Raw genomic sequence first — 12,046 nt, forward strand, 5'->3', positions numbered from 1 at the left:
CAGATTATAGACCATTTTACTGTGGGTTTGGGGACAGATGACTAATTAACAAATTATTTTGTGGTCCCGCAATTTGACTTAGAAATTAATGTAAATAAATCAGGGACACCATTCATGGTCTGTCAGAAAAAAGCTAACCACCTGAGTCCAGACCTGGCTGATTTGATCTCACGGTGCTCCCTGCCTGCGTAGGCTACTGTGTTTCAACCGGTAACGTTATTATAGTGATATGCTGTAGTATAGCCTACTGTAATTTGGCTATGCCAATGGTAGCAAAGCAGAGCAAATATACCGTCATATGAATTATTTCAAACATTAGGCTATTAAATAGTGAAAAACAGTGTTGTTATGGGGCATGCCATTTTTTAATAGAACAGCTGTTATGGCGCTCCTCCCAAACAGTTTGGTAAGAACTAATGCTTCACCAAATGGCTCTGCGTATCTTGGCATTCCCTGTTGGCACGTCAGTTCGAGCCTACATGAGCAACGAGTCATCTAATCATTTTCAAACTGACTGTAACTGAAGTACAGTAGTGACATCCTTGAATTAACCTCAATTTCTTCTGTCCAGTGATCCAGTCGCTGATTAATTTAAATGTTTCGTCAGCACAGTGACAGGGCTACTTACACAGACTAAGCGCCAGTCGAGCTACAGTACTGGGCGAGTAGCCTACTGAGGTGGAGGCTACTCCTAAGCAAATCCTCATAAGACTTTTTTTTTTTGCAAATACAGGGTTCTATCCTGTATAGCTAAGAATTAACGGTTTGTAGGGCTAACACTTATTTGATGGGAAAGACAAATACATACAATGCATGGATTTTAATGTCACCATGTAATAAGTAACCCACGGTAATATTTGTGAGCCTGAGGTGAGGTCAACTGTAGCTCCAGGGATGGACACGGTGAATTGCATGCAACTTCTACTACGATGTGATTCTAAGCCGACTATAGTGACAAAAACTGTCTATTACAGTGCCACCTAGTGTTTATTTAGAGAACTATACTGCAGTAGCCTACTGTATGTTAAAGACAAGAGGTTGCACAAACTGCGTTTAGTAATGCATCGACTACTTTTGCTCTTTGTACAATTTCAGGCTACAGATAAAACAGAAGACCTTAATAAAATTACATGACAGGCATGAACACATTTCTTCTGAAACACAAGTATAGGCCTACAACCTTCACTAACGCCTAGTGCACATGCACTCTACTACAACTAGGCTATACTTTAAATATTTATTATGTAACAACGTAAAAAAAAAAAAAGAGAACCTATAACTTCTAAATTAGGATGTATGGCAGGATGTTCAGATAAGACACCACCTCTTCCTCTGTCTATTAAATGCAGCACTGGACACATTTGTCAACATATAATACACATTCAACTCAGCAGTCAGGGATGATATTTCAAGCCTCTGTCCTCTTCCTCTGTTTGATGGATTTAAGGACCTTTGGAAGGACACGGGTATGAAGGTGTCAGCGTACCAAGAGCCGTTGGCCTCGCCGGACATGTTAGTCTGGGACAAAAAAAAGAGCTGAAATCAACATTTGCAATAAATCAATCTCAAATACAGGAAATTACTTTCATATTATGCTATAAATACTTAAAGAGGACCCCAAGTGGTTGTGGTGTAACTGCCAGGTGGTGTCCTTAATAGGGGAACTGGATTCATACTTTCCAGCTGATGTAACACAATAATTAATTCATTATCAATTTCCTTCGAGCGAAGGAAAAGGGAGAATATATGCTGCAGAATGTGTAATGAAAAATGTATGCAGAATGTATGAATGATACTGTAGCTGGTAAGGTCCAAATCAGGCCGGCATTTAATGTTAAGTAAAGGGGTCAAATTCACTCAACTAATTATAGATGCATTTTACGATTTCAATTTTCACTTAATAACAGATAGGCCTATGATTACATGAATGGAATTAGTGGATAATCATTCAATCATTTAATCTTCTGTGGTTATAGCTTTGCAAAAACTTAAGATAGCAAGTTGTCTAAACTGCCTCTGCTTTTTTCATTGCTGATGGCTGACTTGGGTGTTTTTTATATATATATAATTACAAATCTCTTTGTTGCACTTACTAGTTTCTCTTTGCATCAGCGGCATCGTAAGAACCAAAGCACAGCAATGATGGCCAACATGGGAGCTGCGAGGCTGATGAGGCAGCTGTAAAAAACACGACTGCCAACTAGAGAAGACAGGACAAAGAGGAATCATACATTAAACATAAACTCAAAGCTACAACTTACATCAGACACATTAGAACGGAAATACTGTAAACTGTATCTGCACATCAGACGGCTGGCTACAGTATGAGTACCTGATAGCTACTACACTTGATTGACATGAAAAAATCAAGCATTATCTACGTATTACAAGCCTCTTCAGGTCCTCCTTTACATACTTGGTTCACTTGGTTTCAGCCACAAATCTTTGTAAGCTTCTCCCACTGGATTGGCAAATTTGCATCGGAAAGGGATGTGAAAGAACTCCTGTTGGACCACCGTGATTGAGAGGTTGCTGACTGAGTAGTACATCCCATCTCTGATTGTGCTGCAGTGCGAGAAAGTTTTCAGTTGTTGTTACAGCAATAATGCAGTATTATTTCATTAATGATATAAAGACTGTACAAACAGTACATTAAAATGCATTGGAACCCAATTCAAATGACAGGTATGGATTAAGTATGGTGTTTGGTGCAGTATTATGAAAAACCCAAAACAAAACTAAAGGAAGTAAAAAGCAGGGGCTCTTCATGCCCATATGGAACATCTGATGGGAGTCACTGGCCTTTGGTGAGAGAGAGACAATTAAGCCCCACCTCACAAGGTATGTTAGGAGCTAGATGGATTTCACACTAACACATACACACACATACACACACACACACACACACACACACACACACACACTCCCCTTGTCCTCCGTATTTTGGGAAACCAAAATGTTGCATTAGCAAATAGATCTTACCTTTTTTTTAGAATTAGCTTTAGTTAAACTTTACACTTGCACATTGTTCAGTATTTCAATAGGGCCCAACATGTGACAGTATTTGACTGCATTTGAGGCAAGCCATAGAAGAAGAAGAACTTTCTTTCTCACTTGAGCAGATAAATAGATAAACAGGTATTTACATACATAGTCGAATGAGCATGATTCTTCAGTCCTGGATATGCATCAATAAAGGAATTGTTGACAATCCAGTAAGTTATAGTTTCAGTCACTATTTCCTTATTAAGACCAAGGGATGCTTCACAACTCAGATTAGCTGGCTGACCTGTGGTGGGATTCAACACAGTTACGGTTACGGTTACGGTTACGGTTACGGTTACGGTTACAGTTATGTTACTTAGCAGACGCCTTTGTCCAAAGCAACATACAAACAACAACAACAATACAATACAACACATAACCATAACAACAACAGAGTATGACCTTTGATTATTTTAGACCTTGAACTGAACCCATTGACCCATGTGCCTCAGCCGTTAGTGGTTTGTTTTAAAGAGACCCTATGCAACTTTTTCATAGTCATAAAATCGCTTAGAAATTGTTGTTTTGCTTGACTGATCAGTTTTATCGAAAACAGTAATATTTCCTCCCGCCCCCAGTGTCCCTATCCGCTATTGCAACCTTGCAGTTTCTGCAGGAGACGATCGCTCCTTGTTTACATCTGGAAGTCTGAGACGCGTAAGGAACAAGATGAACCACTCTTGCCATTTATAAATATATATATATAGCCTATATATGTATAAATATACACGCTAAAGCTGTAGGGGAAGCTCTGAAGAGAAATATGCAAGCTTAAAATGAGCGAAAACGAAAAGCGAAACCGAAACCGGAGATGAAATCGCCAATCCTGCATAGTTTCTCTTTAAGTGTTTCTTTGTCACATCATATGGTGGGTTAATCTGCACTGACCTGGAGATATGTATATTGTGCTCTCTTTCGGGTAAATCACTGCAGGTGGCTGCAGAGGAGGATCTACAGAAAAACAAATGAAATGCATCAACATCTAAATCAAATCTCCAAAAAAGGTATTCCAGGGTAAACTGGAAAACTCTAAAACAAACAAAAAAACACACTCAATAGAAACTACAGTTCAATTGATGTAAAACACTTACCATTTTTTACTTGTAGTAAAGTAGTTTGCGAAGCCAGGTAGCTCTTCCCTTCATAGGTCAAATTCATCACACAGGTGTAGTTTCCTGCATCACTGGGCGTAATGTTTACAAGTCTTTCGCTTTCAATAGGCTTGCAGTCCTAGACAAGAAAAAGAATCAATGTCACGCCAAGTTCAGACATTTGACCCTTGACATTAACAAGAATTTTGGTACTACATGCCATACAATGTAATGAACACACATTACAGAAATAAAATGTAGAAGGAAAAAGTCATATGTATTTTTTCCACATTCAATGATTTTTGAGTCTTTAAAAAGCTATTTATTTTCAATGTTGTGAAGTTGCACCCAAAGGCAGAGAAAACAGAATGGTGACACTTCCATAAGAGACTGTGGGAAAAAATGACAGTGCTTCCCCATGCCAATGTCCAGGTTATAGGAGTTTTGGAACTTCAAACAGGAAATGTTTTGGTCAGTAGTCAATGAGTTCATTGATTACACCCTCCAGCATCCAGAAATACATCCCATCTTATTCAGCCATTCACAGTTTGTATGGAACTTTTGATCTTGTGGTCATCAAAGAGTGTCACAACTCTCTCTTTCTGGCCCTGGCCTATGCTATTTCAGTTGTAGACTATGCATATTCTGGTCTTACTCTAAACTGCACCAATTAATGACATTTTGGTCCACAAATAGATCCTAGTTTGTTAGACTGGAGTTTCCCTTGAATGTACACAGTGCATTGCATATTGCATGTTATGCAATATGTGGTCTATCTTATGGAAGCCCCTGTTGGACATGATGCTTTATTTGGGAAGCTAAATGACAATTTTGTCTTTCGCATCTATCCATTTACTGTCCACTGTGTATCCTCTTCATCTTCACAGGTTAACATTATAGCCATTTACCTTCATCCAGCTGATGTGATTAACCACAGCAATCTGGGAGATCTCGTCCTTTTGGCAGAAGTTGGTCATATTGTTCCCTTGCTGGACCGTTGTAATATCATCTGGCTGAGGACAGGACTTGCTCCAAACCGAGAGAATCGCTTCGGACGCCACAGGCGACTGGAGGCTGTGGGGAATATTGTTGAGAATACTGTTGAGAATATTTCCTATGTTTCCCATGTGGAAGTATATCAAGTTCAAGCTACACTCTGTGAAGTGCCCTAAAATATGTGCATGCCATAGCACCTTTCCCTGCAGGTATACAATCCGCTGTCTCCTTTTTCAGCAGGTAGAAACCACAGCATGGCACCTTGCACCTTGATTCGAGAGGTGGATGTGTCCAGGGTTTGGTTGTCTCGGGCCCAGATCACTGTGAGGTTGTTCTCCTCCACGTCACACTCAAGCCAGGACACTTGGCCTTCTACTCCGTGCACTTTTTGTTCCGGGTTTACCATCTGACCTTATGAGTAATGCATGCACATACAGACACAGAGGGTTGTCATTCAGTGCAGTGGGATGACTTCTCCTTTCAAGTGAAACTTATTTTCATTGGCAATTGAATAGTTTCTGTTTCTGTCTATTTTTGAGCTAATTTAGTTATTGTGAGACAGAAGAGACATTTTCGAGATAAACACAGTGAAAGACCAACACAAATATTGCTCTCTTTTTTGCATAGATGTGAAAACAGCGAAAATAAAAACATTTTATTTATATTATTAAAGATACATTGACAAACATACGATTGGCTAAAACCACTTTTATTAAGGCATAGCCAACCTTAATTCAAGTAGAAACTCACTGGAACTCAAGTTCGCAATGAGCAGCAAGAACCCGACAAATCCATTCACTCTCCTCATCGTCTAGAAAACAAAGGCGAGAACATTGTGTGATCTATAAGAACAGGTGGGTTCTATTTGTATTCTTTGACATGAGTTTAAGGCGAATAATTAGTGTAGTCTGTGTTGCCTATAGACTAGGCCTACCCGTAGTACGGAGAACCCGAAGGATTATGATAGAATTTATTTTTAGAGACCCCTTTGCGCGCCCTCGCAATAGTTTGAAGTTCCTTGGCATCACGTTTGATTTGCCTCGCAATACTTTTGACTTCCCTCGCAATACCTACTTTTGACTTTGGGAACGCAAAAGTTATTGCGCAAGGAACACAAAAGTTATTGGGAGCGCAAAAGGGTCTCTAGTAGGCTATTCCCACCTAAATTAAAAGTAGGCTATTCCCACCTAAAAAAAAAAAAATCCTTCGAACCAGTGCCATATGCTAAAAGATAACAAACATGTCTTACCAAAAATGTTGTTCTCTTGACTGGTGACTAGAGGAACTGTGATGAAGTGGAATGAAACTCGTCTTCTCTGACACATGGGTTTGTAAATCACGTGTGCCAGTTGTAGGCTATTTGTGGTCAATCACATTTATATAAAGGCTACGGCAAGTGTAATTATTTAGCTTGTATGGGATGTCAATTAAATCTGCACCACTAGATGGCAGGATAGTTACATCAGAAGAACAGCAAAATGGCTCTTCTGAACGGAAGTGGAGGGGCCCCAGATCACAATTGAAGGTTTGCAGGTTGACAGACACGTTATACTTGAGTTAAAGCAGATTTAAGTACTTTGAAACGAAAACAAGCTAGCAACAACTTAGATAATGTAGACCTTGGCAAAACCCCTACAAACACAATTGCACTGATAAAACCTTGATGTCGGTTATTGTTAGCATGCTTTTTGTGTGTTGCATGTGGCAAGGAGAGCCTAGGGCCTTCTTCTCATGACAGTATAGGTTATCATCAATGATTTTAAAAGCACAATCAAAAGGTTCCTACATTTGCTTTAATGAAGCCAATAAGACATTGTTTACAGTTTCCTCCCTGACAGAACATATTTCACGGAGAGCTCTTCACTGATAATAATTAGGGTATTTGTGAAGTGAAGTAGCCACGATGCCATCAAAGTAGCCTGTGTATGGTGTTGGTGGTAGCGTATACAGTAGAGAATGTGTGACAGTAGCCTAATGATCATGATGACAGTAAATGTCTAATGTTATGATATCGTAACAATGTCATTCTCTCAACAGTTGTCAGTGTCATTCCCATGGATGAAAGGAAAGGATTTTCCTCTACTACATAAGCTGCCACAGGTGCAAATAAACTCCCTGAACCTTGATTGGTTGCCGCAGCAACTATGATTATGCCAAGCTGCACGATGATGTCTTTCCTGTGGTACCTGTCATTCTGAAGTGTGATCTGTGATATACATGCTTTCACACACACAAAAATACACATACTCACACACACAAACACACACACACACACACACACACACACACACACACACACACACACACACACACACACACACACACACACACACACACACACACATACACACACACACACACACACACACACACACACACACACACACACACACACACACACACACACGCACTCCCTGTCTGTCTGTCTGTCTGTCTGTCTGTCTGTCTGTCTTTCTCTCTCTCTCTCTCACACACACACACACACACACACACACACACACACACAAATGGCAATGGTACTACAAATGAATGGGTTACGTTATTGTTCTTCGGACTGGCAACACTGTATTTATACAGCCATGCTAATAAAGTTGCTCTGAATCATATACATACACAGATAAAAAAGAAACACAGGAACAATGCATCAGGCTTCTCTATACCCTTGACAGTCCTCTCTCCAAGACACATGATAAATCACATGCTCAGACAGAGGAAGTGTTGAACTAGCTCCTCCCATGCCTCTTATACAATCCACCTTAACTCAGTATACGTCTCCTTTGGTCATCCTTGTCATGTCTTTCTCTCTCTCTCCCTCTCTTTTTCTCTCTCCCTCTCTCTCTCTCTCTTGTTCTATCTCCCTCTCTTTTTCTCTCCCTCCCTCTCTCTCTTGTTCTACAGCGCCCTCCACAATTATTGGCACCCCTGGTTAAGATGTGTTCTTTAGCTTCTAATAAATTCATTTTTTTCCCAAATAATATAGGACCACACTGAAAAAAAAGCGTAAAATCCAACCTTTAATACAAGAGCATTTATTTAGAAGGAAAAAAATCCCACATTAAGAAATAATTATTCTTCATAAAATCACCTGTTCCACAATTATTGGCACCCCTAACAATTCCTAGGAAATAAATGTAATTAAAGTATTTCTGTCATTTCTGTCATTTCTACAGTAGTTAACAAAGTCAATCAGAGTATGTAGGAACATTTAATTAGTAATTCTTAACTTCCTGTTTCCCTGGGCTATCAATATGACGTGACACAGAGGCCATTTCTCTTCAACATGGGAAAGACAAAGGAACACACTGTTCAAGTAAGGCAGATGTGTGTCGACCTTCACAAGTAAGGCAATGGCTATAAGAAAATAGCCACTCGCACACCTGCCCATATCTATGGTCAGAGGAATCGTTAAGAAGTTTAAAACAACTGGAACAGTGGTAAACAAGCCTGGAAGAGGACGCATGTTTATTTTGCCACCACGCACAGTGAGGAGGATGGTAAGAGAAATAAAAAAAATCTCCAAAACTCACTGTTACACAATTGCATCAAATGGTTGCATCTTGGGGTCACAAAGTCTCCAAAACAACCATCAGGCACTATCTACATGCCAACAAGTTGTTTGGGAGGCATGCAGGGAAAACAACATTTCTCACTCAAAATTATGAGCACAAACGTCTGGAGCGGTACTGGGCCTTCAACTGGGACCGTGTGCTTTGGTCAGATGAGACAAAGTTAGAGCTTTTTGGCAACAAACACTCTAAGTGGGTCTGGCGTAACAAAAAGATGAGTATGCAGAACAGCACCTCATGCCCACTGTGAAGTATGGGGGAGGATCGGTGATGCTGTGGGCCTGTTTCTCTTCCAAAGGGCCTGGGAACCTTGTTAGGGTGCATGAATGCTTTGAAATACCAGGACATTTTAAATCAAAATCTGGTGGCCTCTGCCCGAAAGCTGAAGATGGATCGTCACTGGGTCTTTCAGCAAGATAATGACCCTAAACATATGGCCAAGTCTACACAGAAATGGTTCACCAGACACCGTATCAAGCTCCTACCATGGCCATCTCAGTTCCCAGACCTCAACCCCATTGAAAACCTGTGTGGTGAGTTGAAGAGGAGAGTGCAGAGGAGAGATCCCAGGTCGTTGGATGATTTGGAGATTTTGTGCAAAGAGGAATGGTCGAAGATCCCTCTTTCTGTTTTCTCTAATCTTGTGAAACATTATAAGACAAGATTAGGTGCTGTTTTATTAGCAAAAGGGGGTTGTACAAAGCATTTACATCAGGGGTGCCAATAATTGTGGCACACCTGATTTGATGTAAAATAATTATTTCTTAATGTGGGATTTGTTTTCCTTCTAAATAAATGCACTTGTATTAAAGGTTGGATTTTACGCTTTTTTCATTGTGGTCCTATATTATTTGGAAAAAAAATGAATTTATTAGAAGCTAAAGAACACATCTTAACCAGGGGTGCCAATAATTGTGGAGGGCGCTGTATCTCCCTCTCTTTTTCTCTCTCCCTCTCTCTCTCTCTCTCGTTCTCTCTCTCTCTCTCTCTTGTTCTATCTCCCTCTCTTTTTCTCTCTCCCTCCCTCTCTCTCTCTTTCTCTCTCTCTCATTCTATCTCCCTTTCTTTTTCTTTCCCTCTCTCTTTCTTTCCCTCTCTCTCTATGTCTCTCCCTCACACACACACACACAAAGAGAGAGACACACACAGCTGAGCGGTAGCTGATGATGTATGATGTGTCTGATGCTGCGCGTCCACACCCTGCTCCCTGATCTCACTACTGCAGCAGCAGCAGCGGCGGCGGCGACGGAGCAGAGGGAGGCGGCGGAGCGGAGGGAGGGAGGGAGGGAGGGAGGGAGGGAGGGAGGGAGGGAGGCGGTGAGAATGAGAAGACGTAAGGATGCACCGTTTGATTAATGGACCAGGCCAAGTGCTTCCAGAAATAGACAGTCCCTGGGTGATGTCACGGCCGCTTAGCAACCCCCACCGCCCACCAACACACACACACACACACACACACACACACACACACACCTCCACTTTCACTCATTCCTCTTTACTTTCCAAACCCACTTCTGTTGTATGATGGTTATGTCGGCAACCCCAACTCCATCCTCTACACATACACAAACACACACACATACAACAACCCACCCTCTCTCTGTCACACACACACACACTCTCTCTCTCTCTCCTTTACCACACACATACAGTACATTCACACTCTCTCTCTGTTACACAGATAAACTCACTATCTCTGTTACAGACACACATACACAGACTCCCTCTCATTGTCACATACATACATAGGCATCTCTCTCTTTCTTTCTCTGTCAAACACATATTCACTCTCTCTCTCACTAACTCTCTCTCTCTCTGAACACCACAGGACATTGCCATCAACCCTGGATGAACAGAAGAGTTACGGCTGGCCATGGGAAGATAAGTTTGCTGTCAAGGCTGAATGAACAGTCGGTGCAAGTATATTTATGTGCACTCAGTGTGAGTATATGGGGGGAGACTGAGTGTGTGAGAGATGGATAGAGGGAAGAAGAGAGAGAATGAGAGGAAGCTGGCAGTGAAAGTTCCATTTGTCCTTCTGTCTATGATTTAGATTATAAAGACAACATGCAGTGACATATTAACAGTAATACTCATTACGTTGTAATGAATATTGAGATACATATTTCTATGTCTTCATAGTTCAAGGTTATTACATTAGGGAAAACAGCATGTAACAGAATCCATTAAGGTGAGAGAACCCAATCATTTTTACAGTGCACATTATTGGCTTTTTAATACTCCAGTTACCCTTTTACAAAAGTAAACACCACCACAAGTTGAGATGCAGTAATATCAGCGAAGTTAAATAGTCTCACGTGATGAAGTCGATTAGATGCTAGGCGTCTCAAAGACAGAAACAGAAAGGGGTGGTGCCGAGGGAAATTGCATATTTGAGATTGCAGAGTGGTCTTTTCACACATACTGTAGTTTAAACCAGCCCTATAAAGCAATTTCCTCTGTGTGTGCGTCCCACACAGAATGTATTCACTTATTTCCTTTCTGTCTTTATGGCTACTCGTCACATCCAAACAGCCAGTTGAATGAAGATATAGCACAATGGGGTAGAGAATGCGGCAAGACACAAAAGAGATCTCATTTATGAAATCTGATCAGAACTTTAAACTGTGTCTGTTTATAGGATCATAGAATTTAAAAGTATGACAAAAGTACAGTATAAAATAGGATTCCTTAAACAGCACACTTATTTACAGACACTCAAACACACTGCACACCACACACACACACACACACACACACACACACACACACACACACACACACACACACACACACACACACACACACACACACACACAGTAAGTGCAACACATACATTGGTTGTCCTTGTACTCCAACAGTCAGTAGTAGTTCTGCACTAATGCACGGTTAGGGTTTAAACATTCAGGAAAAAACGTAAACTTCATTAGGCCTATGTTTTCAATTAACAGCAGTTTGCATCGCACTGCTGTCAATGGATATGAGAGAAGGCTTTGCATGAGTCTTGGTGTGTGTGTGTGTGTGTGTGTGTGTGTGTGTGTGTGTGCGCGCGCGTGTATGTGTGTGTGTGTGTGTGAGAGAGTTAGGTGTGGGAATCACAATTCACAAATTGATACTCAAGACACTTTGTCACTTTCGCAATAAAGTATTGTGTACAGTGATAGCATCATATCGTCACCTCTGTGGCCATTCCCACCCTTATTATTCACTGTGTGCATACTCATGCATATAATTTACACATACAGTACGTCTGTTTATGTTTATGTTATGCATAAGCACCAGTGCAAGAGTGAGAGGAAAAGTTGAATTTTGTAAATCACTAAGCACGTTAACCTTTCAATCCCGCTG

At 40.8% G+C, this 12,046-nt stretch overlaps 1 protein-coding gene across 1 annotated transcript; it reads right to left on the minus strand.

Annotated features, from left to right (window-relative positions):
• Nucleotides 1-805: 805 nt before the first annotated feature.
• LOC134071313 (interleukin-1 receptor type 2-like) lies at nucleotides 806-6,406 on the minus strand. The gene is made up of 10 exons (XM_062527988.1): nucleotides 6,382-6,406; nucleotides 5,883-5,943; nucleotides 5,330-5,543; nucleotides 5,045-5,210; nucleotides 4,137-4,275; nucleotides 3,934-3,996; nucleotides 3,151-3,289; nucleotides 2,417-2,565; nucleotides 2,094-2,200; nucleotides 806-1,518 (listed from the first exon to the last, which is right to left on the minus strand). The coding sequence occupies exons 2-9, from the start codon at nucleotides 5,938-5,940 to the stop codon at nucleotides 2,109-2,111; spliced, it is 1,020 nt and encodes a 339-aa protein (XP_062383972.1). The 5' UTR covers nucleotides 5,941-5,943; nucleotides 6,382-6,406; the 3' UTR covers nucleotides 806-1,518; nucleotides 2,094-2,108.
• Between the last annotated feature and the right edge of the window lie 5,640 nt (nucleotides 6,407-12,046).

Source organism: Sardina pilchardus, chromosome 23 (assembly GCF_963854185.1).
Source record: "Sardina pilchardus chromosome 23, fSarPil1.1, whole genome shotgun sequence".
Lineage (NCBI taxonomy): Eukaryota > Metazoa > Chordata > Actinopteri > Clupeiformes > Clupeidae > Sardina > Sardina pilchardus.